This window comes from Ictalurus punctatus, chromosome 27 (genome assembly GCF_001660625.3).
Source record: "Ictalurus punctatus breed USDA103 chromosome 27, Coco_2.0, whole genome shotgun sequence".
Classification (NCBI taxonomy): domain Eukaryota; kingdom Metazoa; phylum Chordata; class Actinopteri; order Siluriformes; family Ictaluridae; genus Ictalurus; species Ictalurus punctatus.
The window spans coordinates 2,091,157-2,117,181 of NC_030442.2; the positions used below are offsets into that span (position 1 = coordinate 2,091,157).

Consider the following 26,025-nt stretch of genomic DNA (forward strand, 5'->3'; position numbering starts at 1 on the left):
AACATCTCTTAGACAGGTGTAAATATTATGAAAATGCAAACAAGGTGTTATTTCCTCATTTTTTAGAGAACAGTGTAGGTAGAATATAGAATGTAGGAACCGGTAGGAAGAAATATCAAAAAAAAAAAAAAAAAAAAGAGTCTTTGTTAACAGATTTCAATTTGAAGAAGAAGAAGAAAAAACAGGTTTGAATGTCCACTTCCCTACCCTTAGTCCACTATATAGGGAAAGGATCGATTTGAGACACGCCCTTAATGTCAGTCACTATGAGACCACGCCCCCAAGGGTAGGGCTGCGCACTGCAGCACACTGAGATTGTGCTGTGTGTGTGTGTGTATACGTGTGGGATGACTTCATCGCATCCTTTTTTCATTTAAATTCATGTAACCAGCTGGCTGCTGGTCGCCTCAGGCAAATCGGAAAAGCGAAACAGTGGTAAGTTTGCATACTTCCGGTTGTTTTTTTTTATTATTTACATTTTTTTTAATAACTTCGTACTGACTATTGGGGTGCACCGGATGTACCGAAGAAATTCCCCCAAATGATACGACATTCAGTTTTGAACCGGATGATTAATGCTGCCAAATATTTTGACAAAATCTGCCTCGTTTTCGTTCTAGAAAGATTTTGAGCCCCCGACAGTACAACACCCTATCGTTAAATAGTTCTAATACAAACCCGCGCGCAGGGATACATTATCCACACACATTAAACCTACACTGACTCCAGCAGAGTAACGGCGAAGTGCGGCCTTAAGTATGCGGTTTCGCTGGGGTTGGGGGACAAAAAAAAAGTCTCTTTCGCTCGCTCAAGCAGTAATTTGTAACAAATCTAACAATAACAATCTAACATTAAAGTCTTTTTAATGTTGACGCAGCATAGTTTACATGAAGAACACCTATACCACGGCGCTGTAATCCTCGACTCTGATTGGTCAGAAAGTGTCGCTCAAAATCATAGCTCTAAAAGTAGATCCGGCTGCAGTGCAATATTAATACACTAGTATAATAATATTCTAATACACGAGCGTCTCTATAGATACAACGCATACAGTGCGGCGGACACAATGAATCTACGGCTAATCGACCATAAACCGATTCAAACGTGTTTGTTATTTGACAAGTCTTTGATATATAGTGAAGCTGCCTTATGGAAGGAGTCTCCAGTGTGAGCGGTTTTGTACCAGTCGGTAATTAAGTACGTGTCCAGGATGGGAGGAGGTCATTCGTTCCAGGTTCTCAGCATGGCGACAAGGTTAATAATGTAAATCGAGAGGCTGGTGAGGGAACGGAGGTTTATCTGCTATAACGTTAAGCGATGACCGGTATGGACGTAAACGTCGTAAATAAGCTCCGTGGTTAGTTAGTTCGTTGAAAAATCGCCATGGTGAGGAGATCGCTGTGGAATGAGATGAAGGAAACGCTTCAGGATGTGCTCTGGTTCACGTCAGGCCTCGTCACGCCAGCCTGCTGTGGATTATTTTAATATAACGGATAGACGGCGTATGTGTTATTCCTAACTGTCGTGGATCGCCACGAGTTTCTGTTCAGTGCGTTGAACGTCAAACCTACGCGTAACGGGTTGATTAAAACGTTTGACCGGGCGAGGTCAGGTTGAACACGGTTTTTACAAAGGTTCGTCGGAAGCCACGGACCCTTCATTATCCAAAACAGGTTCTCTTTGGAAACATTTCTTATAGGAAAACATTGTTGCAGGGTTTGTTTGTTTGTAGAACCGCTTAAGGGTTCCCCAAGAGTTTAACATTTTAAAAGAGTGTATTCCTTCAGGACGCTGTATTGCACGTTATTTATCAGCTGTCAGAAATCTCTCTTTAACTCTTTAGTTTGGTAGATGTCTGGGATAAAAAAAAAAACATGCTAAGAAAGCAATTCATATTATTGCAGGCTTATCACTAATGGTGTATCAGAGAGAGTGTGTGTGTGTGTGTATGTATATATACACTGGAACTTGCTGATTCACTCGCTGAATCAGACACAGAGACGAATCGATTAAGGCTGAAGCGGTTTATGGTAAATGGCAATCTGCTTACGAATTCAAGTTTTAAAAATTGTCCACAAAACACTTTAATTAACTTTTTTTTTTAATGCAGTGCCAAGGAACAAATAGCAGGGTGGCAGAAACATTCTATAAACAAATTAAAAACCATTCGTAATTATATAACATTTCTAAAAGACAATTTAACAATAAACAATTATGTGCCATTCATAATAAATCATAAATGTTATGAATTTTTAAGCGTTTCTATATTTTTTTTCTAGTGTCAGAAAGGGTCGTAACAAGATAATAATCATGCTCGATTATATTGTGCAGTCTGCTTACACGTTATTTCACCTCATTAAAGCTGCAAACGATAAACATTTAAGTAAAGTGTGTTCTAATAAGTTGCTTAATCATTTCAGAACTACGTTGTCCCGGATTTCCTCTCCAATTCCACCTTCAAACGTTCCGCAATAGACGAGTGAATGATTAACACCAAGGGGAAAATTCCGGTTGTCCAAGATGGCCGCCCTGCATAGCAACACAGGGTTGAGCTGTGAGGATTTGTTTAATCATTACAGACAAGCGGTGTCTTAAAAAACACCAGCAAGTCTGTGTGAAAATCTGTAGAACTGAATGTAGTTTGCGGGAGATATTTAAAAAAAATTAAATAAAATAAATAATAATAATAATAATAATAAAGAATAATAATCATTTGTGTGAGGGACTTCCATTACCTGTTAGCAACATTAGCATCCTAGGTCCAGTGCTGGAAAAAAAAAAAACAGGCAAAGCTCAGATTTCAAACCCATTGTGACTGGAGTAAGGGGAAACGTTTGTGTGATAAGTCTGTGTGATAATCACTGAAGACTTGAATGTGGTTTGAAAGCGAAATTTGGCAGGAGGTGGGGGAAAAAAAAATATTTGTGTGAGGGGCTTCCATTACTTGTTAGCAACACTAGCATACTAGTGGGGTAATTCCTATGCTCCTAGGGTTCTGTGTTCCTCAGATTTATACGGCACATAATGAACACATGACACGGACTCCCGTTAAGTGCCGGAACACTTGGAAATGGAGATGATGCAGAAATATCGTACACTTCTGTGATTGCTATTTACAATAAACAATGCAAAATTGTAAACAAAAAAAAGTCACTTGACTCACCCTTGTATTATGACAAAATTTTAACTGATAAATTGTGCCATCGTTTGTTAAAATTGGAAAGGTACAAAAGCGCAGTCACGTATGAGGTTCTCCTCTATGCCTCAGCACACACTGTCAATCATGTATATGATTCGGTTAAATGATTCAGCTGATTCATTTAAATGATTCTCCTTCCGTTTATGATGATAATTTATGATTGTTGTTGTTGTTTATTTGTTTTTGTTTTTTTAATCTGATGCTCTTTCGCTCTGTGAAGGATTAAACTTCTGTTTCTTCTAAGCCTGCCGCTGCAACGAGGAACTGCAGGTACACATCTGTATGTTCTTCCGAATATTACGTTTCCTCATAAACCAAACTTCGCAGGTATGAGTGTATGATCTGAAAGGCATTGGTTTCGCGCTATAGTAAGGAGTCTCCAGTGTCAGCGGTGGTATAAGAGGAATAAAACGCTTCCGAGACGTGCTCTTATCGCAAAATAATCACCTTCGGGAACTGCTGCAATTTATTTCACGTTTTTGAGACTCCGCTACAGTGCGATGGAATCCTTGTGTCATATTTCAGGAATTCGGAAGTGGTGTAGCTTCCCACATCGGCAGTATTGATTACTTTATGTTTTCTAGTAATACCGATATGTCATCACAGCCGTACAGATTTCAAATCGAGAGAGTAGCTTTAACGCTCATTCATGCGTAATGATGAAGACACGGTGAAACTTCAATATGTCATTTTTATGGAGTACAGTATGCTTTTTTTTTTTTTTTACTATGATTTGTGCATGAACATTTAAAAAAAAAAATTAATCAGAATGTAGGCTTTCTAATCAATCTTTAAAGGAGCAGATTGTCATTTTTTTTAGCGCCCTCTGCTGCCTGTGAAGGGAATTGCTATTGCTTTCATTTCTGCCCAAACGCCCGATCTTTTGAAATGATATTGGAAATCGCTGAATTTTTCATTATTATTTCAATAGGTTTGGAAGTCGTGACACTTTCCTGGGTTGAGGCGGTAAATCTGCCTTGCCCCGCCTTAATCCTTTTGCCTTACCTCGTAGTCAACGTCCCTGACTCACCGTGTCACCCTGAAGGGCTCTTGCCACTCGGCGAGTCATTTGGAACTCGATGTGGGTAATATCATTGGTCTGAATGTCCTGCGTCACTCGTTATAATGTATCTTTTTAATAACTGCAAAATACGGGCGAGGTAGAAAAACATTAGGCTGGATTCGTTGACCGTCAATTACTCTTACTTGGTCGAAGGTGTGCCTCAGGGTCTCGAGGGGAATCTCCACCAATGGTGGAGATGCGGAGCTCTCGCCACCCCACCTCTCCATACCCACTAGACATGGAACTGACATCGACGGCACCGGCACGACCTCCCGAGCACACCCAACACTGTGCTTCGCTACTACTGCAGGACCCATCCACAAACATTTCTCTCACTAATGCCCGAAACCCTGGCCAATTTGAGAGCATCCCCAAGCACACTCAACAATTGTGCATTTCCCGGTATCTAACCTGAACCAGACATTGGTGGATCGAGGTCTGGTTACAGTCGGAATCCACTGATGCACGGATTCCCTTGAATACTCACGGATATATGGTACATCCCAGCTTGATCAGGTCGATCCGTGGTCGGGTCGGGGATCCGGACCAACTCTTTATCCTGTCCCTCTTTATCCAGACAAATTCCGCCCAGGTGTATGATATTTACCACTTACAATCTCCAGCCCCACTCTCCAATCACAAACCGGTGCTCGACCACGCCCCCGCTTCCACAGAAGTTAAAAAAGGACAAACTGCACCTTTAAAAGAGCATGAAAACATTAAAAAAATACTGTAGTAAGTAGTGGGGGGCGAGCTAAAAGAATCAACTTAATCCAGTGCAGTTAACATCATGCTGTGAGGCTGTCGTCTACTATCTTATGGGTACTCATGTCATGTATCGTCGATATGTTGCTGGCTTCCTTGTCCTTTATCTGCATGTTCCACTTTCACCACTTCATGTATATCCAACGCTGTGTGTAAAAGCTTTCTGAAGTATACTGGGGGGGGCGGGGGGAGAATGTAGACGCTCTGCTTGCATGATTACAGCTGTGTATGTGCTGAATGCCGATAATAGCAGTCCACACATACACAAACTCTCTCTCTCTCTCTCTCTCTCTCTCTCTCTCTCTAAGAAGCCTTATGTCTCTCCATGTACCGCATGTCACTCACATATATACACACCCAATGCAGGTCTGAGTAACACAAACTCATCCGGAAATAACACTACTGAACCCCGACCCCCACCCCCCGACCGTACAGACCTTTCATACGTAACGTCAGAAACCGAAGCACAAGAGCAAATATGAAACGCATCGACATGAATTCGTATGAAAAGCGCATGTTTAGCCATGGTATGACACGGTATTACTATAAGGACATTGGCATAACCAGTTTCTAAAAATAAAATAAAAGTATTACCATGGGAAGTTCCAGTTTCTCATGCAGGAGCTCAGGCTGTGCAACGAGTGGTTTCACTGGAGCTCCAAAGCAAACTGTTGGCGAGTTCACAGCTCGACTACAACTGCTACGACTGTCCCTTCAAAAAGACCGTTCGCTTATAACCTTACCGTCAGATTAGAGAATCGTTGGCACCCTTTACATTCGCTCACCGTTCCAGTTTAAAAAGTGTTCCTCTGCTCATGCGTGCAGTTATCCAATCGGCCAATCGCATAGCAGCAGCGCAGTGCGTTCAGTCATGCACGTTCTGGTCGAGAGCGTCCGTTCACGTTCATGTCAAGATCTTGGTGACTTTTGTGCTAGACGATCTGACGATCTGGGGTCGGTGCGAAAAACAAAAAACATTAAGCGAGCAGCACTTCTGAAGTCAGAGAAGAATGTCCAGATTGGTTCGCGCTGACCGTAAGCCGAATAACCACTCTTTACAACCACTCGTCACAACCGCGGCGGGCAGGAAAACATCTCTGAACGCACAACACGACGCCGTAGCATTCGGCTCCGACCGCAAGAGACCACATCACATCAGCATCAGAGATTACAGTGGACTCGGACTCGCCTTCAACCGTGCCATGTGATTGGCTGCTTGGATAATTGAATTAACGAGCAGGTTCATCGCTTGCAAGAGTCGTTGGAAGTACAGTTTGAATTCGTGCGTCGTCAAATGGTAGGCATGGAAAAAGAGCCCGAATGAAATAATAGAATTACATTCGATCCATCTACAAGTGTATCTGAACTCATTGACGTTACCGTATGAAGATCAGTGCTGTTATTCTTTCCTCAGCAATAACCCTGTTAATTATAGGGTGCTAATAATTTTGCAGCAAGTGTTTGGTTTTTTTTTTCAGTAAAGTGCATTACTAAAGATCCCAATATGTGTAAGCTCAAAAATATCACTTTGTGCATGTGTTATTGATTTTATATCGCCATAGTTTTCTTTCTTTTTTGTTGTGTTTTTTATGTTTGACCGGTGCCAATAATTTTGGAAATGTCTGGGGACAAACAAAAAAAAAAAATGTTTTTTTGTTTGTCTTTACTGAGTAAAGTTGTGTTGTTGGTGTCAACAGGCCTTTAGACACTGACAGCCTTTCAGACATACAGTAGTCATTTACTGTCACACTCTCATTTACACTTTCTTCTGCCCCCCCTGTAGCATGTACGTGTTTGGTGGGATGTCGTCGAGAATTCATTACGAACGCCTGCGGGCAGAGGGCGCGGGCACCAACGAGCGAGCGCTGCCCTTCCTCAACCAGGACTACGAGGCACTGAAGCAGGAGTGTTTGGAAAGCGGCAGTCTCTTCGAGGACCCGTGTTTCCCGGCACGGCCGCCGTCGCTCGGATTCAAGGAACTAGCGCCTCACTCGTCCAAAACGCGTGGAGTCGAGTGGAAGCGACCCAACGTGAGTCACGTTATCTACACACGAGCTAGATAGCTCACAAAAGTAACGCGAATCACCGTCACCGACGAGAACGCAGGAAAAGTGGGCGTCTTCGAGCCTGTAGATCAACTCAAAGACACGCCCCTTTCACTGTTTCCGAATAGTCTCGCCAAAGAAGCAGATTAAAGGGAAGTGTTTATAGATGCCGTAACACAAGTGCAGTTAAACATGGCAGTAAATGGATGTGTAACACATATGTCAAGTGTGTTTGTCCTCTATCAAGCCTAGGTGTGAATTTAACAGACTCCGTAGTTTCGTAACGAACTCTCAGTATTTCTTAGTAACTTCGTCAAATCATGTACAGCCATGGGGGGAAAAAAGAAAGTACACCCTTCTTCAAGTCTAGGTTTTTATTTATCAGGGCCTAAATAACAGTCGTGTGGCCATCACCTACTTCTATATACACATGTATAACCTCAGGTGGCGCCAACAACGAAAAAAACACAACAGATTTCATTATGTAGTCATTTTTTTTCCCCCAAAAAGTAACCCAACATTCAAGAACCAGGTGGAAAAAGTAAGTATACCGTTCCTCCTTGCACAATTATTATGAGCGTAATTAGCGGCCAGGTGTTACTCATGAAATTCACGAGATTGGCTCATCATCAAGAAGTGTGATTACCTCTATAAAAGCAGAACCTTTGGCATTTCGGTGTCCCGGAGCACTCGAGCGTGTGTTTACGTCATGCCAAGAAGAAAGGACATCAAGCAGAGAAGCAACCGTTGCTTGCTTATCAATCTGGGGAGGGTTATAAGGCCATCGCCAAATAATTCTACAGTTTACAAATGGAGAGCCTTTAAGACTCGGGAGTTGGACGTCCCAGAAAATTGAGTCCTTGTTCAGACTGTTTAATGCTCAGAGATGTAAAGAAAAACCAAAGAGCTATATCATGTGACCTACAGGCCTATGTAGGTCAGAAAAAGACAACAAACCACAAAAGTTCTGGAAGAGGCTGCTGGAGGTCATCATGCACGGTGCCGTGTTTTTACGAAAAACCAAACGCAGTGCATCACTCCAAACATTTCATACCATCTGTCAGGCGGAGATGAGGAGAGGTGACAGGACAGGACCTGGGGAAACTCGAGACGACGATGAACAGGCCATCTGTCCGGCAGTTAAGCTCGGCTGAAATTGGGTCACATTACAGGACAATAATCACAAGCGGACATCCAAAAAAATCACGGCGTTGGAATGGCCAAGTCAACGTCCAGACCTCAGCCCCATTGAGATGCTGTGGTGGGATCTTAAGAGAGCTGTGCACAAACGAATGCCCTCAATCATCAACGAACCGAAGCAACTGCGAGAGACAGATTCCACAGCAGACGTTTACTCCAGGTTATAAGTTGCTAAAGGTGGTGCTTGCTGCTGAATTTAATGTCTTCAGTATGTCCACTGGAAATGGTTTGGGCTCTGTGAAAGTTTCAGGAATGAAATGCTCTAGTTGGAGATGGTAAATATTTGCCTCAGCTACCAAATATTTGAGGAGCTGGATAGTTGAATAGTTAGATTCATAAAAACGAGTGCACTGAGCACTGAGGATTTGGTGGGGGGAGGGGGTGTTGGTGGGGGGTGGAGTCACTTGGCTTTAACCTGCTCGTGAAGAGCACACAGCGTGCAAGAGGCCCCTCTGTAGGGTTTTTCTCTTGTGGTCGATGTGCTGACACACACAGCTCGTGCCTCGCGTCGTCATGAGGATATGAAAAACTGTAGCATCAAACAGCAACAGATCTTCGTGACGACGCGAGGCGTGCCTCGCCAATCGATCCCTTCATTCCGAGAAGGTCTAGTCTAAAGCACAACGTTTTTATCGATCATATATAAGGAGTGATCCAGAAATATCTTCCAAACCAAATACGGGATACGCAGACGCCGTAGAATTACAGCGCCCTCCACATACTGTATATGCTTGCAGCTTGTATGTAGTCATTTTTTTAAATTAGAAGTTTGTTAAAGAGAAAGATTTTGTTAAATCTTTCGATTAAATCGCTTTGTTTATTTATTTATTTATTTATTTATTTATTTATTAATGTCAGTGAGTCATTTGGGAGTCGACTCATAGTAGTGAGCTGAGCCAAGTGATGTGAGTCACTGAAAAAAATTCCCCTTTCTGAATCTGTTCTATATCCTTAAATGCCGATTGTTTGCCGTTATAACTGCCTCCGAACTCTTTTGTGTCTTCTGAAGAGCCTTTTTAGTTGTAATGCTTGGTCCCCTTTTAGCCACGCCCCCACATTCCTCCTGTACATCTCTGTTCTAACGCCCCTCCGTCATGAAAAAAAACCCCAACAACAACCAAAAAAAACCATGTCAGAGAAAGTCACGTTGATTTACTAAAACTGATGAATTTTACGGTTGATTTTTGCTTTGTGTTACAGATTGATGTTAGGGTTTAGGACGCGCCCACTTTTGTTTTCCAGACATCTTAACAATGTTTTGGTGTGAGTTGTAAACCTGTGCACTCGACTGTACTAAATGACCTGGCTTTGTAGCGTTGAGTGTAAACTGAACAAAGACTTGCTCCGAAGAGCAGTTGTGGTGGTGGTGGTGGTGGTGTTTCCATTGTCTTTCGAGCAGCGTACATGACGCACACTTGTGAGTCATAAAGGGGAAGTGAACGAGGAAAGATTATGAGCTGGTATGGAACGATGGCAAATTCCTCTGGTCTTGAGTGGCAGGAGTTTCTGGTGCTAGTCACTCTCACACACACACACACACACATGCACGCCATTCAAATACGGACGAGGATATGAAAATGAAGTGTGTGTGTGTATACTCTTACCCACTTGCTTGGAGATACACATTCTCTCTGTGTGTTTATTAGGCAGTGCTTCAGGCTGCACTTTAAAAGCTTTACTTTATGAATAAATGATGATGTGTTTTGTTCTGTTCGCTGGGGGTAATTCTTTTCAGTTCTGGTGTAATCCTGTCTCACTGTGGTGTCTATTATATACCTATGTACTTTTGATTCCATGATGTACATTTATTCCACGGTTTCTATAGCGACAGGTCCTTCGTATGGTGGCCGCTTCAGAGATAACTGAAGTCTACTGTTAAATGAATTGGGGGAATAAAAGAGGGAAAACAGTTATTTAACAAAGAAAAACATGATCGTAAACGTCAATATAGGGAAGTTGTTGTTTTTTTCTGTAAGAAATAGTTTATGTAACGTTTTACAGGAAGGAGTCTCCAGTTCCAGCCAGCACTTTGTAACATTCAAAACACAGGACTTTGGCTTGGGTTTTTTTCTGGTTTCTCGCTAACATGACGAGCCGTGTTTGTGTTTTTCTGTTTGTTTGTTTGTTTTGTTGTGTTGTTTACGGACAAATAAAAACTTTTCATCGTCGGTAATGCGCCGTGGTTTAAGAGTAAACAGTTCAGGACGTACTGTTAAACCGGTACATAATCAGCATCACACTTATAAACAATATAAACAATTGGATACGATTTTAGTTTGTGTAATGTAGGTGTTTCGTTTGTATAAACAGTTTTTTTTTGTTTTGTTTTGTTTTGTTTTTCCCAACTTGGATGTCTCTTGTCAAAGCGGCTCGTCGGCTGGTTTCCTGATTAAATTAACTCCGCATGTTTACGTCATCCAGACCGGCCGAGCTTGATCTGTAGCCATGTTCTCCATGCAAAAAATATCGATACCACGAGTTCTCCAACCTAGCTGCCTTCTTGACTGCTCCGCTTTTACAGCCGTGAATCAATCATTAGATTGGTTTTCCCGAATCGTTATCACTTCTCATATCATTACTGAAGAAAAGAATAGGACCGCAGTCCGGGAATCCTGCGCTAGAATAACACGCCGTAGCTGTTCGAGTTGACGCTAGTTTGTTAATATTAATATCATGACGTTTTACAGAAGGAGTCTCCAGTGTCAGCCCGTAAGTTTCTCTCAGCACCCCGAAGTGGATCGTATTAAAACAGCAGAACGTCCTGAAGCGTTTAATTCCTCTTATATCAGCGAAATTCGCCAGCGCCTCGCAAAATTGTTTTTTTTTCCTTCTCCCCTCAACTGCATACGTACATTTTACATCTAATTTGGACAAAGTGGAGATTAAACTTTTAGTCTTGTTAGTGAACGAATATTTGCAACTTGTAAATATTTATAAAGCACCCAAAGACGTACGTATTCCACTAGTTGGACATTTTTATTGTATTTTTTTTGGGGGGGGGGCACCGATCGAACCCTTCCGCTGATTGTTGTTGTGTTTTGTTCCAATTTTGTTACAGGAGCTGACGGCTGATCCTCAGTTCATCGTTGGAGGAGCCACCCGGACCGATATCTGCCAAGGAGCTCTGGGTGAGTTTTCGAAATGACCTGGAGCATGTTTTAGATCGAACGTTACCCTCCTTCAGGCACGTGATTCGTTTGTTTGTTTTTTGTTCAGGAGGCATTACTAAAACCAGTTTTTTACTACAAGAGATCCTGGCGTGCGTCGGCGGACGAGATAGCCTGCGATGAAGCGATTAGTAACTACACAGCAGGACGATAGTGCAGTGAAACTAATAGGCAGCTTCAAAAAATTGTATTTATTTTTTAACAACCAAAAGCCCTATTCGGACGGGATTAAGTTTACATCAGGCCCTGGCGTAATTTCCTGCTTTACAGGCGCTCGTCTGCGACTTCATTTCCATTCAGATTGGCCATTTTTCGATAATGAATCCGATCCTAATAAGGGCCCCACAGTCCCGCCCTCCTGATTCCTAGTGGCTCACGAGACCGAGGTTTCCAGTTACTAGTAGTTATGCTAATTACTGAAAGTGATTGCATACTGAGTGTATTAGTCTAGCTAGTAGGAACCGCGACCTTGAAGCTTGTGCGTTGTCCTTTGCAAGCTACAGATGGGGTTATTCCAGTAAATCCCGTGTCAGTGATTCAGGTAATCAGCGCTCATGTGGATCACGTCGTATATAGTAACTCAGGGTTTGGCTGAATATTGCAGGTTAAAATCTGACGTGGGTGGTGTGCCAACGGTCACACATAACAGGAAAACCGCTGTGTATTCTGTGAGTTGTGTGTATTGTGTGGGTGCTTTTTTTTTTTCTCCCAGAGTGGCTTTACTGTGGCTGGGAAAGCAGAACAAAAGCTCAGGAATAGGATTTTGACTTGCAGGCTGCTGTAAAAAAAAAAAAAGAAAAAAAAAAAGTGTAAATTCTTGAGTGTTCTGTGTGTGTGTGAGAGAGAGAGAGAGAGAGGGTATGAGTGTGTCTTTCCTGGGCGTGGGGTGTGCAAAGCTCGCTGCTTGAGCGATGAGTCACAGACGGAGTGGTTTAGCTGAAAAGAGCGCTTAGAGGTTTGGCTGCACGCCAGTTATCTTAGATTCTGTGTGTGTGTTTTCAGAGAGCTCAGACAGTTTGGGTTTGCCGAGCAGGGCGGAGAATCACTTTGTTGCAGTGTAACACGATTTATAGTCACAGCACACGATAATAGTCGACTGCTGGAACTCACGTGATATAATAACGTGTGTTTGTGCGAGTGTGTGTTCCATGACTGTGTGTTTCATGGGAGTGTTGCGAGAGCAGACAGGATGGCCGTGTGGAAAATGGGATTGGACTCTGCCAAGCATTGTTAACCCACGCATCTCTCTCTCTCTATCTCTTCCGATCTCTCTCTGCCATTCTCTAGTTACTCTCTGCCTTTCTCTCCCCCTTTAAAATGGTCGCTGTTGCTCTTTCTTGACACATCAACACCCCCCCCTCTATCTCGCTCTCTCTCTCTCTCTCTTTCTCTCACTGTCCCTACTGGTACCCTGAGTTACTGCAGGATGTGTTTCCACTAGTTTTCTGTCTCAAATGGCATCACAGAAATGATACTAAATTGTGACACAAATAACCACGTATAGTAGCGGGGTTTAGTGATTGTAAAAAAAAACAAACAAACAGAGAGACCAAGTTCAATTCTTTTTTCCACCTTTAATGTGGTGCACCAACCAACAGCATTCAAGTGAAAAACAAATGGGGGCTGGGGGGGGGGGGGGGGGGACTGACAACAGAACTTTCAATAATCTTCATTAATACTTTGTTAAAGCACCTTTTCATTGTAATACAGCACTTCTGTGTTTTTGGGTAAGAGTCTACCCACTTAGCACGTCTTGATTTGGGAAAGAGAAGCAGCCCCGCAGCATTGTGCCGCCGCCGCCATGCTTCACTGTGGGTATGATGCTCTTTGGGGCGATAAGCGGTCTCGTTTTTGCCACATGCTTTGGTGTAATTTTGTTGTGCTTGGATGTTTTGTTTTGGTTTTTTGGGGTTTTTTTTCTGTGAGAAAGGGATTCTATTTATCCTCCCTACCCCCACAGTGCAGAAATGTGAAGAATCTGAGAGATTTTTGTCACAGGGAGTGACCAGTACTTGCCAGATATTCCCGTAGCCCCTTTAATGTTCCCGTAGGTCTCTTAGCAGCCTCCCTGGTAAGTTTTCATCTTGTCCTTTTGTCGATTTTGTTGAGACGTTCTGTTCTCTGTAATGTCACTGTTGTGCCCCATTTTTGCCTTTTTAAAAATATATATATATTTATTTATTTTTGTTACACTGTTCACTGCACATTCTCCATCCATCTGAGTTTCTGCAGTCGCCTCTGCCAGCAAGCAGTTCCTGACCACACGGCTGATAATATTATTACGCCCTCCTCTACTCTCCATAAATCGGGAAATGGGCGATCATTTTCTGATCTTTTCAGATCAGAGATTGTCTGGAAACTTATCTCACTTGGGCACGATGCAAACGATTCAAACTGCACAAAAGATTTTCCGAGGACCTTTCCATGGAAGCAACCGCATAAGGTACAGACTGCACATTTAAAAGTAATCTGATTTGAACTCTTGCCTAGTGTAATCATACTTCTAGTGACCCCTTGTTTTTGATGTCCCGTTTCAAGGAAAAAAATAAGGTCATTTTGAATTCGATGGCCGCAACACGTCTCAAAAAAGTTGGGACGGGGCAAGTAAGTGTCAGTAAAAAGAAACAGCTGGAGGAATATTTTGCAACTACTTTGGTTAATTGGCAACAGGTCAGTAACGTGATTGGGTATAGAAAGTGTATCTTAAAGAGGCAGAGTTTCAGAAGTAAAGATAGGCAGATTCACCGATCTGCGAAAAACTGTGTCTAATCAGACCATTACACATTTTGCCACATGGTTTGGCGTGAAAGGGCTTCCGTTTAGCCACCCTACCCTTCCCCATAGCCCATAGAATTTTTGGAAACCACTTGGAAGCGTCCGTCGTGTTGATCTATTTCAATCCCTTTCGTTGACAATAATTTTGACAATAAACCTGATTTGCAATGGGGGTCGAATCATTTCGATTGCAACCGTGTATGACACAAAAAAAAGTGATGTTGACAATAACAAGTGTGTACTACAAGCATGATTACACTAGGCAAGAGTTTAAATCAGATCTCCAGATATTGCGATTGCTTCCCTCTAGGGATCGTCTGATCTTTTCAGCAGTATAATAGTTTGTTTATTTTCAGTTAAATGGTCTAACGTCCCTAGAACCTCAGGAGTGCGTACGTCTCCATCCGAGACAGCATGATGCGAATCTTTTACGGTTAACGCGGGTAGATATGAAGACTCGGAAGACCCATGATCCCATTAAACGTGGACAGAGATGAGTGAATTTATTTATCAAGCACGTTGAAGCCAACTTACAGTGACTAAAATGTTGTGCATTGAATACAACGGTACAGGAAATAAAATAGCATAATAATCATAATAATAATAATAATAATAATAATTCCCGCTGATTTAGTTTGCACTAAAGTTTGCATCTGTTAAAGTTTGTGCTTGTGTGGGTTGGTGGATGGTTACAGAGGCCGTGTTTATGTTGTGTTGCTGGCAGAAAGCTGATCATTAGCTTAAAGCCTTCCCATTTAGAGATTTAGTTTAGTCATTCATTTGCTCTGGATGTCTCTGTCCGTTCGTGGTTGTGTGTCTCTTTCATTCGGCCAATTTCTTTCTCTATTTCCGTCTTTTACCCATGTTCCTCTGTACAGTTCCCTAAAAAAAACCCCAAACAAAACACGGACAAGCGCGTATTCTGTAGCGGATCCTCTATTGCAGCCAATCGTGTATATTTATGTCGGCTTTCTAGTTCTCAAGGCAGCTCACGAAGACAGGAAAGAGTTTTCACATACTTTCGTAGATGTTTCTGAGAACTGTTTATAAGAAGAAGAACAACGTCGACAACAAAAAACAATACTCGAAGGTGATTGGGCAGAAAAACGTGTATTTTGACGCTGAATCAAAAGTGCTGACGTGACACGGCATTGTGGAAAAACAAAAACCGCTAGCCGGTATTTGAGAAGCATACGGGAATAATCCGAAGAGGAAGAAGGAAAAAAAAAAGAATGCTCCGTGGAATGCTTTTCCTTTTGAGATGTTTAGTCGCTGCCCTCTAGTGTACGGATGACTTCAGTGACTCTGAGCTTATTTTAATTAATTTATTTATTTATATATATATATATATATCCATCCATCCATCTTCTACCGCTTTCTCCTTCTTCAGGGTCACGGGGAACCTGGAGCCTATCCCAGGGAGCATGGGGCACAAGGCGGGGTACACCCTGGGTGCCAGTCCATCGCAGGGCACAATCACATACACACTCACACACCCATTCATACACTATGGACACTTTAGACACGCCAATCAGCCTACCATGCATGTGTTTGGACTGGGGGAGGAAACCGGAGTACCCGGAGGAAACCCCCGCAGCACGGGGAGAACATGCAAACTCTGCCGTGGCCATGTGTGTGCGGGGATCGGAACCTGGAGGTGTGAGGCGTATTTTTCTGCTAAGATCACTTACCGTTGTACGGAATAGTTAGTTATTTGTTTGTTTTTTCCCTGCTGAAAGTGCATATAGACAGAAATGTGACGAGCCAGACAGATTCTGAAGGTCGTGGGCAGAAAAGTGTACAAAAGATGCCGCGGAGCGTCGGAATACGAGCTGTCCAGGCGGAGACGAATATTCTAACGAGCTCACTTGTTCGGCAAAAAGAAAGACATACAACCGTCGGCAGTACGAACCTACTGAAGTACGGAATTATCATTTAAATTCCTTTGATCAGGTCACTAGTTTTGCTAGTTAAGACCATGCACAGTTCTGATCAAAACGTTACATCGGTGAGACTTTATGCAGGTTTTATAACGGATTCGGCTCGCGTACTCGGCACTGAAACGCTGCGGGTCTTCGGAACCTTTGGACGGTCGACACTGAATGAGGTAACGAGGGCTTGGCGAGACGTTTAACACCCAGAACTAATAACTTTTGCTCCGCTGTTAGTTGAAGGAGGTTGTGAGGTGGAGGCATTTTCACCTCCCATGTTTCGTAGAAGTTTTCCACAACCACCTCGCTGTCTTTCTCAGGTGACTGCTGGCTGTTGGCCGCCATCGCGTCTCTCACTCTGAACGACAAGCTCTTGCACAGGGTGGTTCCGCACGGCCAGAGCTTCACGGACGATTACGCCGGCATTTTCCACTTTCAGGTACAGCTTCTAATAAGCTTTTAACTTTTTCCACAAGTCTTAATATTTCATTGAGTGGAGGACTAGGAAAGCAGGTTGCATCTTGGGTTCCACCCCCAAATAATTTGGGTCACAAAAACTAACTCGCACCTCAGCGCCGGTCATATTTCAAACTTATTACAGGACATGTGAGTCACGATAGTTCCCGAGTTCCAGAATAGCAGAGATTTATTTGTTTTGTGGGAAAATTTTTGGCATGTGGTCAGGGTGGTACATAAGGGATGGTCACTGGGTGGTTGGTCATAACTAGTGTGGGCGTTTCCAGAAAAAGCCAGCAACGACAAAGACTCCATCACACTGTATTATATTATGTTATTACTATTACAGGCTACATCCAATACCACATATTGGCATCATAAGTTATATAGAAGTAAGCCAAAAGCAAAACAAAAAGGTTTTGGTCCCGTTTTGACATTCTGTTTATCATGTTAGTGGACATTTTGGGACGTCTTAAAGTCAGCCAAGCGGAAAATACCGCACAACAATCTGTATGGTGCCAAGAAATTATTCCAGCCGCATAACAGTAATGAATGACTGGATCATTTTTAAAAAAAACAAACAAACAGGCTAATTTAGTTTGCCGGTCACAAACACACCCGTCGAGGCTTCCCGCATGTTTTTCTGCGAACGTTGAATATTCGCAAAATAAATATTACTACTTAGCGGACAAAGTTTAGTGATAAATAGGATGCGGTACGGCAGGGGTTCTCGACCTTTTATTTATTTATTTTTGTTACAAAGATCAACATTTTTCAGTTCTAACTGAAAGGCCTGGGATTGTGCGTCGCACTGCAGCGTAGCAGGGTCAGGAGGTGACGTAACGGGTTTTCTTCTCGCTCGTGATTCCGAGTGTTGTTTTGCTCGTGCAGTTCTGGCAGTTCGGCGACTGGGTGGACGTCGTCATCGACGACCGTCTGCCCGTGAAAGACGGGGAGCTCGTTTTCGTGCACTCGGCAGAAGGGTCCGAGTTCTGGAGCGCCCTGCTGGAGAAAGCCTACGCTAAGTAATGATCTTTTATAAGTGAACGCGTTTAACGTATTCGTGTAGGCCAGGCCGTTTTTTGAGGGGGGTTTTTTTATATGAGTTTTGCGTTCCAGGCTGAACGGCTCGTACGAGGCTCTGTCCGGAGGCTCCACCACCGAGGGCTTCGAGGATTTCACAGGCGGAGTGTCCGAGATGTACGAGCTGAAGTCGGCACCCAGGGATCTGCCCCGCATTATCACGAAGGCCCTGGAACGGGGATCGCTGCTCGGCTGTTCTATAGACGTGAGTGTACACAGCGCCACCACGTGGCCTGGAGGAGCAACGTGCATTGAGGTTATACACGTAGCCAACAGGTTTTTGGCTGAAATATCCTGCCAGTGGAATTCCTAATGATCCACCAAGTTTTAGCGGCTTGGAAGGAAGCCCAAACGTTTTTTTGTTAGTAGTAGTAGTAGTAGTAGTAGTAGTAGTAGTAGTCCAAAACTTCCACATAGCTTGTTTCTTTTCCATGGTGTGATGAGTGATGAAGAGATTTGATTTGTATGTATAACTATTCATTTATACCCCAGGGACACGGGATATGGCGGCAGTAATAGAGTACACGTGGAGAAATTTGAGCCATTACTAAATAGATTGTTAAGCATGATGTGTATTTTTTTCATTCACTTTAAATATCCCTTAGAAGTTTGACTCGTTTCATCACGTATAATATTACTTCTTATGAAATGTAATGTGCTTTTCTTTTATGGAAAGTAATCAGCTTTTCGCTGTTTGTTTGCTTGTTTGTTTGTGCGTTTTTGTTTTTCGATGAGTAAGTGCCTGTGCGTATTTTAAACTTTGCAGATCACCAGTGCCTTTGACATGGAAGCGGTGACCTTCAAGAAGCTGGTGAAAGGTCACGCCTACTCGGTGACGGGACTCAAAGAGGTGGGTCAGGAACTCGGCGTTCGCGTTCGTCTAGGTCTCGAGCGGTGTAATCGGCACGGCTGCTTTCGAACAAGGAACCGCGAAACGTGGGCGATTTAATAGCGACGTGAAAGGGGAATTGCAGAACATTTCAACTGATGGTGACATTTCTGAAAAATAGACACGAGTCAGAATGATTACTGATAAAATTGCAGGTGGGAAAAGATTAAGGAAGTAATAAAGTACGATATGAAATAATTAAAAAGGATTCAAAGGAAAATAAAAAGATTTGATACGTTTTCGACCGTCCATGATAAAGACCCTTAAAGTGCACCTATTATGGTTTTGAAACGTGCCTAGTTTTCTTTTAAAGGTCCCATACAGTAGATTTAGATGCATCCGAGGTCAAAAAACACTTTAACATGCTCATAATTTGAATCGCAGCATTAGCTTTTCCCCCAGTGTCACGAACGACTCGTTAAATGATCCGTTCTAAACTCCTCCTTTCAGAGAGCATACTCTGCTCTGATTGGTCTACCGCGGTCAATGAGCAGCCATTGAAGACCAGAGGCGGGGTTTTTTTGTTGCAAACCTACGTAGGTTAGTACAGGAAGTGAGTCTGGAATCACTAACGACTCGTTTCAGCTGTTCAGAATCAGTTCCTTTTTTTGGGAGTCGGTAACTCAGTTTATCGTGCGCTTTGAGTTTTTAAACTTTGCAGACGTTTTTAACATTCGCAAACAGCTCCATAACACATGACATGAAAGGTAATGTTTGAAAAACCATAATAGGTGCACTTTAAAAGAGACAGACACTTCATAATTATTCTTTGAAATGTGTGTGTGTGTGTGTGTGTGTAGGTGGATTTCCGCGGTAACAGAGAAAAGCTGATCCGTATCCGGAACCCATGGGGGCAGGTGGAGTGGACAGGGGCATGGAGTGACAAGTGAGTCGGCCAATCAGAACGAAGTTGCTTGTTCGGCAGACGTCTCCTTAGTCGGAATCATCTCTAAAATACAAAATATATCAGATTTAGAGAACAGGACAGCCACTAACATCAGATTTTAGTGTCTGATTTACAAGTGCAAGACAATATGTGTGTGTTTTGGGGAGTTTTTTTGAGCTGATTTATTTCAGCTGAAGCGCTGATGGTAGTGGGAGTCGGATGTGCAGACGTCCCGGTTCTGGAAAGGAAAACGATATGTCGTTTAATGTGAACGCTTTTGGTTCGGTTCTGAAATGTGTGCTGACGCCACCGCGCTTCTTCCTCAGTTCATCCGAATGGGACCAGGTTGATCCGTCCGAAAGAGAGGAGTTGAACTGCCAAAAAGAGGACGGAGAGTTCTGGTGAGTTCTGGGGTTCTGTTTACCTGTACGTGTACAAAGCAGAATCCATTCCGAAACCACTGGAACAGTTTAAATGTTAAAAGCGGAACTCCTAGTACTGTCGAGATGTAGAAGCGTGTTTGCTACGATAGCTCAGAAGAGCGTTCTTTCTGAACTCGGACTACGTGGTCTAATCCGTCTTGTTTCTCTCTGTCAGGATGTCGTTTCAGGAGTTTAAGCGTCAGTTCTCGCGCTTGGAGATCTGTAACCTGACGGCGGACGCGCTAAGTGACGACAGTCTGAGCTTCTGGAACACCATCAAGTTCGACGGCACCTGGAGGAGAGGGAGCACGGCGGGAGGCTGCAGGAATCATCCCAGTACGCAGCACACACTATAACATCTACTAATGGAACTCCTCTGTTCCTGCACTATTGGTCATCATTTCTCTTCCTCTCTGTCCTCCAGACACATTCTGGATAAACCCGCAGTACAAGATCACGCTGCTGGAAGAGGACGATGACCCCGACGATCCCGAGGTGGCCTGCAGCTTCCTGGTGGCACTGATGCAGAAGGACCGGCGGCGCTACCGTAAACAGGGCCAGGACATGCACACCATCGGCTTCGCCATCTACGAGGTCGGGCGGCACACAAAATCGCTTCGTATATTCGTATTTTGTCCGGATGATGAAACCGTACTAATGCAATGTGTCTGCGTCTTGTCTTTCCCTTTTTGCAGGTCCCAGAAGAGGTAAACGACTTGGCTGTATTGGATTCCGGTTCCGTTTTGGTCGAGACACGCGCTACAACGAAACTGGCGAACTCGACGCGTATTGGTTTCGTTCCGTTATCTAGCTAGATAATCTAATGAATGTACGTCAGATCATCAGGTCTGTGACATGAAAGCGTTTTCAAGTGGCGTTTCCGTCTAAGCGGAGACGCTATTGAGCAATTGTTAGTAGAAAAAACGGATAGTAGTGTTGACGTTTGTTTATTAAGGTGCCAAGATTTACGTTTATTTATTTATTTATTTATTTAAGAATAACTTTGAGTCCTTGCTGCGCCGACAATAAAACAACGTTTTCGGAAAATCGTCTCGCTGTGAGCCAATAGGGAAAAAAAAGTGGGTGGGGACTGTGATCGATATGAACACCGAGGTGCTGCTTGTTATTAAGTAGCGGTGAACGAAAACAAATCGCTGGTTCGTCCACATGGTTGTTGTGGCACCTGTGTATTTAATTGAAGTTAGCTATCTAAAGTAAAACTGCACTCGGTACGAACTAATGTTTTTTTTTTTACGTTTTGTTTTGTTGTTTCTCAGTCCCGCGGTTGCCAGAGCGTTCACCTGAAGAAGGAGTTTTTCCTCCGCAACTCGTCCTGCGCTCGTTCCGAGACCTTCATCAACCTGCGCGAGGTGAGCACGCGACACCGGCTGCCTCCAGGCGAGTACCTCATCGTGCCCTCGACGTTCGAACCCGGGAAAGAAGCCGACTTCGTCCTCCGTGTGTTTACCGAGAAACAGTCCGAGACCGAGTGAGCGCCGTTTATTTATTGACTTATTTAACATAGTTTTACATTGTTGTTGTTTTATCTTGTTCCCCAGAAACTTTTATTTAAGTATTAATCAAAAACGAATGCAGTTTTGCTCAATGAGATTTCTCTCACTAATACGCGTACAGTAGGAAAAGAAGAACAACCGTTTAAGTTCTGTAGCTCTCAATGATTTTTTTTATATATATATATATATAAATGTGACGCTCGTGTTTGTCTGTTTTAGAGAGATGGACGACGAGGTGTCGTTCACGCTGGACGAAGAGGTAAAGGAGCCAACGCCTGTGCTGTAATAGACACACACACACAAAAATAAACCACACAACTAGCTTTTTAAGCAAAGGCAACTAGGGGCCAACTAACGTTCGGGTGTGTTTTATGTGTTTAGGAGGACATCACCGAGGAAGATATCGACTCCTCGTTCCGAAACATGTTTGCTCAGCTTTCTGGTGAGGTAAGAGTGTGCGCCATTTCACGCGTCCACATCCAAGCCCTCTAATCGCTGTGGCTGTTCATTTTCCAGATGTACAAAAGGTACGCAGGTGTAATGTAACACATTCTCAAGGTACGCAGGTGTAATGTAACACATTCTCTCTCTCTCTCTCTCTCTCTCTCTCTCTCTCTCTCTCTCTCTCTCTTTCTCTCTCTCTCTTTCTCTCTCTCTCTCTCTCTCTCTCTCTCTCTCTCTCTCTCTCTCTCTCTCTCTAGGATATGGAGATATCAGTCCATGAGCTGAGGACCATCCTGAACAAAGTAGTGTCCAAACGTAAGCTTGTATTAATGCTGTGTACAGACGTGTGTGTGTGAGAATGTAAGTGTTAATGTGGTTAACACACTTTTTTTTTTCTCCCTTTCTCTTTCTCTTTCTCCTCCCAGACCGGGATCTGAAGACGGACGGGTTCAGTTTGGAGTCGTGCAGGTCCATGGTGGCCCTCATGGATGTATCCAACAATCACTTATTAATAAACTTGATTAGAATACTGATTATTACTTATTGTGTGTGTGTGTGTGTGTGTGTGTGTATAGAGATATATACATATATACATATATCTATACACACCCACACACACACGTATAATACATTTAGATTAAGTGTAAATCGCTGTTGCGTCACGTTTTTATTGTTTACGTACTTGTAAAACGAAACGGATCTCTCGTAACTACTCTCTGCAGCCGTGGTGAACAGAAAAGCATCACCGAACGCGCAAAAGCAGAAGATCACATCGTCAACTGACGCTCGTGCCTGTATCGGCTTGTCTGTTTTCGTGCACTGAAATTAAGACCTTGACTGAGCTGAATCTCAGAAAGACGGAAGCGCTCGTCTGGGAATCGTGGAGTTCCAGATCCTGTGGAATAAGATCAGGAAGTGGCTGGTGAGTGACGGACAGGAGGACGTACTATACTTGTAGAACAGGGGTGTCGGAGCTTTCTCCGCAGAAGACCGGCGTGGGTGTGGGTTTTCGTTCCAGTCGAGCAGGAGTCACACCTGATTAATCAGTTGAGCTTGGCTTCCGGTAGACTCCGGGTGATTCGAGGATACGATTCGGACACGCTCCCGGTTCTAGATCTTTCGTTCGGCTACGACTCGAAAGCGTGACACCGTGCTCTTCTTTACTTCCTGGTTTCTCTCCACCATCTCTGCAGGGAATTTTCCGGGAATTTGACCTGGACAAATCAGGAACCATGAGCTCGTATGAGATGCGATTGGCCGTGGAGAATGCTGGTAAGGCGTTTATTCCCAATCGTATTTGTTTTTAAGGCATATTATTACTTCTGAAAAGGAACCACAGTGAAGATCATCGTAAGCGTCCATGCTGCGCACTCGCAGTTTCAGAATTCGACTAGAATAAACGAGTTCCACTAATAGCAGCGTTTCCCTATTCACCCACTGATTCAATCCGTTTCTCCGTGTCCAGGTTTTAAGCTCAACAACAAGCTGAACCAGGTGCTCGTGGCGCGTTACGCCGACCAAGAGCTGATCGACTTCGACAACTTCATCTGTTGCCTGGTCAAACTCGAGGCCATGTTTAGTAAGTAGCTGCGCTCATCACTTATTATATTAGAGTGATGCGATTTTCGAAGATGTCTCTTCGAAAACGGGTTGCCAGTTTATTTGTAACACCTACATATGGGTGAAATGTGTAAATACAGGTTGTATAGATGTGTCGGTCTGTTCGATTTCACTTCCTGTGGGAGAGAAAAATTACACGTTGTTCCTGTCCTCTGTCCATAAACTTTGAAAGCACTGACACTGGAGACTCCTTCTATAAATGTTTCATAAACATCTCTTTATAGAAAACGTGTAACTATATATAATGTTTATTTATATTTTTCATATTATATAGTGTACACAATGTGTATGTGTAAAGGAATGCACACATTATTGAAGGTTTTGTTCTGTAAATATTAATTATACCTACTATATCTCCGTCCAAACAGGAACCTTTATACAGATGGACAAAGACGGCAGCGGGGTCGCCGAACTTTCCATCTCTGAGGTGGGTTGTGTTCGAGTAATGTAGCACTTTTATAGAGAATGTGCGACTCAGTGTCTTAAAGGGTCGATGAACTCAAAACGGCTTTGTTTACAGTCTCCTCCAAAAGTACTGGAACACTACTTCCAAGGCCGATTGGATTGTTTTCGTTGTACATCGAAGACGTTTGGGTTTGAGATCAGAAGATGAATACGAGACGACGGGATCATAAATTTCAGCTTTCATTTCCTCATATTTACATCTAGATGTGTTCAACAGCTTAGAACGTGGCACCTTTGGTTTGAACCCACCCGTGTTTTTAAGCGATCAAAAATATTGGAACGTGACTGATCGGTGTTCCTTGCTGCCCAGGGGTGCACTGTTAAATCGATTGTTTAAAGAATTAATAGCAATGAATGTCTACTCTTGGTTTGAGCTCTGGGTTTCACCTGTGAAGACTGGATTTGTTGTTCAAAAGGATAAACCAACATGAAGACCAGAAAGCTGTCTAAGGGAGAAAAGCAAGCCATTCTGAAGCTGAGAAAAGAGGGAGAATCAATCAGAGCCATTGCACAAACATTGGGCATAGCCAATACAACAATTTTGGAATATCCTGAAAAAGAAGAAACTACTGGTGTACTAAACAACCAGACATGGAACGGGTCGGACAAGGAAAACAGCGGCAGAGAGAGCTGTGAAGAAAAACACGAAAAGAAGTGTCAGCACATGGCAGGAGTGAAGGTATCACAATCCACCAGACGAAGAAGTACAGAAATATAGAGGCAATACCACAAGATGCAAACCACTCATGAAAGGAATACAGAGATGAGCCACAAAAGTTCTGGAACCAAGATGAACCTCCACAGAAAGTGTGGACAAAGAAAGGATCCGCTCATGATCCGAAACGTACGAGCTCATCTGTGAAACATGGTGGAGGTAGTGTCATGGCTTGGGCTTGCATGGCTGCTTCTGGAACATTCTCACTAATCTTTACTGATGATGGAACTCGTTTAACACGTCTAGACGTAAACATCAGCTGAAATTCTGATCTGTCGTCTCGGTCTTGTACTCATCTTTTAATCTCAAACCCAGATGTCTTCAATGTATAGCGAAAACAGCCCTGCTGTTCCAATACTTTCAGAGGAGACTGTATGCCAATACAAATTTATTTATTTATTTATTTTAAAACATAGATAAAATTGGAGATATATCACTCAGTGGTGTTCGTTCTTGAGTTCAGGAATTAACTCTTGTCTGTCTCGGTCACAGTGGCTGTACCTGACCATGTGCGGCTGAGTCTCCTGACCCAAGCTGCGTCGAGAGATTTTCGGACGAGGATCACAACCGGAGCGTCGATTAACCCTCGGACGCAGAGAAAACGTTCGGCCTTAACCACTTCAATGCTAACTAGTCCCACCTCAGACACCTTATTATGTTAACGACTATGCAACGTGACGAGCTTAACCACCTAAAACCACACGATTTGTGTTGCAATCCATACCCACACACACACACACACTGCTGCATGTATATCAAGAGCAAACGAATCTCGCACGTCACTAATCTTATTTCATAGCTTTTGATTATAACCTAGAATATACAGTATTTTCTCTTATTTGGAGATGTGTAATGTTTTATTTCGAAAAATGTAGACCACTACATAGCCAGTGCGTATCCGTTAAATAATCCAGTATATGATTGGGCGTGTGCCGGTGATCGGTTAGACGATACGTCGTAATGTTCAGCATGCATGATATTAATCTTTGGCACGTTTATCCAAACTAAGAAGAATGATTTAAGAACCATTTCAAGTTAAAGTCCTGCAGCTAAGCACGGTCATCTTCTTAAAATCCTATTCAAACATACCATCATGGTGATATCGGAAACCAGGACTGCTTATCCTTTGTTAATCACGACAACTATCACGATAAAACTTGATATCGGCACACGCCTGATAACGTTTCACTATGTGTTCGTGTGTAACCTGATATGCATAGCAAAAGCCAAACTGATCTGAGCTTTCTGCCATTTTAGCCTTAATGAAGAGTATTTTAATAGTTTTATTTCATTGTAGGTTTTCTCAAACAGTGCTGCTTAACAATAAAGTCATGATGATAAAGATTGTGTTTGTTGTCTGTATTATAGCACAGCAGCTACAAAGGA

General features: G+C 43.1%; 1 protein-coding gene across 3 annotated transcripts; it reads left to right on the forward strand.

Moving 5' to 3' along the window:
* Nucleotides 1-4: 4 nt before the first annotated feature.
* capn1b (calpain 1, (mu/I) large subunit b) lies at nt 5-25,981 on the forward strand. 3 transcript variants are annotated; one of them, XM_017458900.3, is made up of 23 exons: nt 5-435; nt 3,420-3,469; nt 6,811-7,057; nt 11,331-11,400; nt 16,466-16,584; nt 17,493-17,626; nt 17,721-17,889; nt 18,451-18,534; nt 19,374-19,459; nt 19,786-19,860; nt 20,057-20,217; nt 20,306-20,475; nt 20,577-20,588; nt 21,159-21,370; nt 21,615-21,654; nt 21,777-21,842; nt 22,097-22,154; nt 22,265-22,329; nt 22,693-22,761; nt 23,033-23,111; nt 23,305-23,418; nt 23,828-23,886; nt 25,132-25,981. In XM_017458900.3, exons 3-23 carry the CDS (start codon nt 6,812-6,814, stop codon nt 25,156-25,158), a joined length of 2,115 nt encoding a protein of 704 aa, XP_017314389.1. In that variant the 5' UTR covers nt 5-435; nt 3,420-3,469; nt 6,811; the 3' UTR covers nt 25,159-25,981. The 3 variants fall into 3 exon arrangements, with proteins under 3 accessions (XP_017314389.1, XP_047007481.1, XP_017314388.1); XM_047151525.2 differs by having other exon boundaries at nt 3,444-3,469; XM_017458899.3 differs by lacking the exon at nt 3,420-3,469 and having other exon boundaries at nt 6-435.
* The last annotated feature ends 44 nt before the right edge of the window (nt 25,982-26,025 follow it).

Coding starts and splice junctions, on each gene's coding strand:
- capn1b (XM_017458900.3), top strand. CDS start 6,812: ATGTACGTGTTTGGTGGGATGTCGTCGAGAATTCATTACGAACGCCTG. Junction 19,460..19,785: donor ACAGGGGCATGGAGTGACAA/GTGAGTCGGCCA, acceptor CTTCTTCCTCAG/TTCATCCGAATGGGACCAGG. Junction 21,655..21,776: donor CGTTCACGCTGGACGAAGAG/GTAAAGGAGCCA, acceptor TTATGTGTTTAG/GAGGACATCACCGAGGAAGA.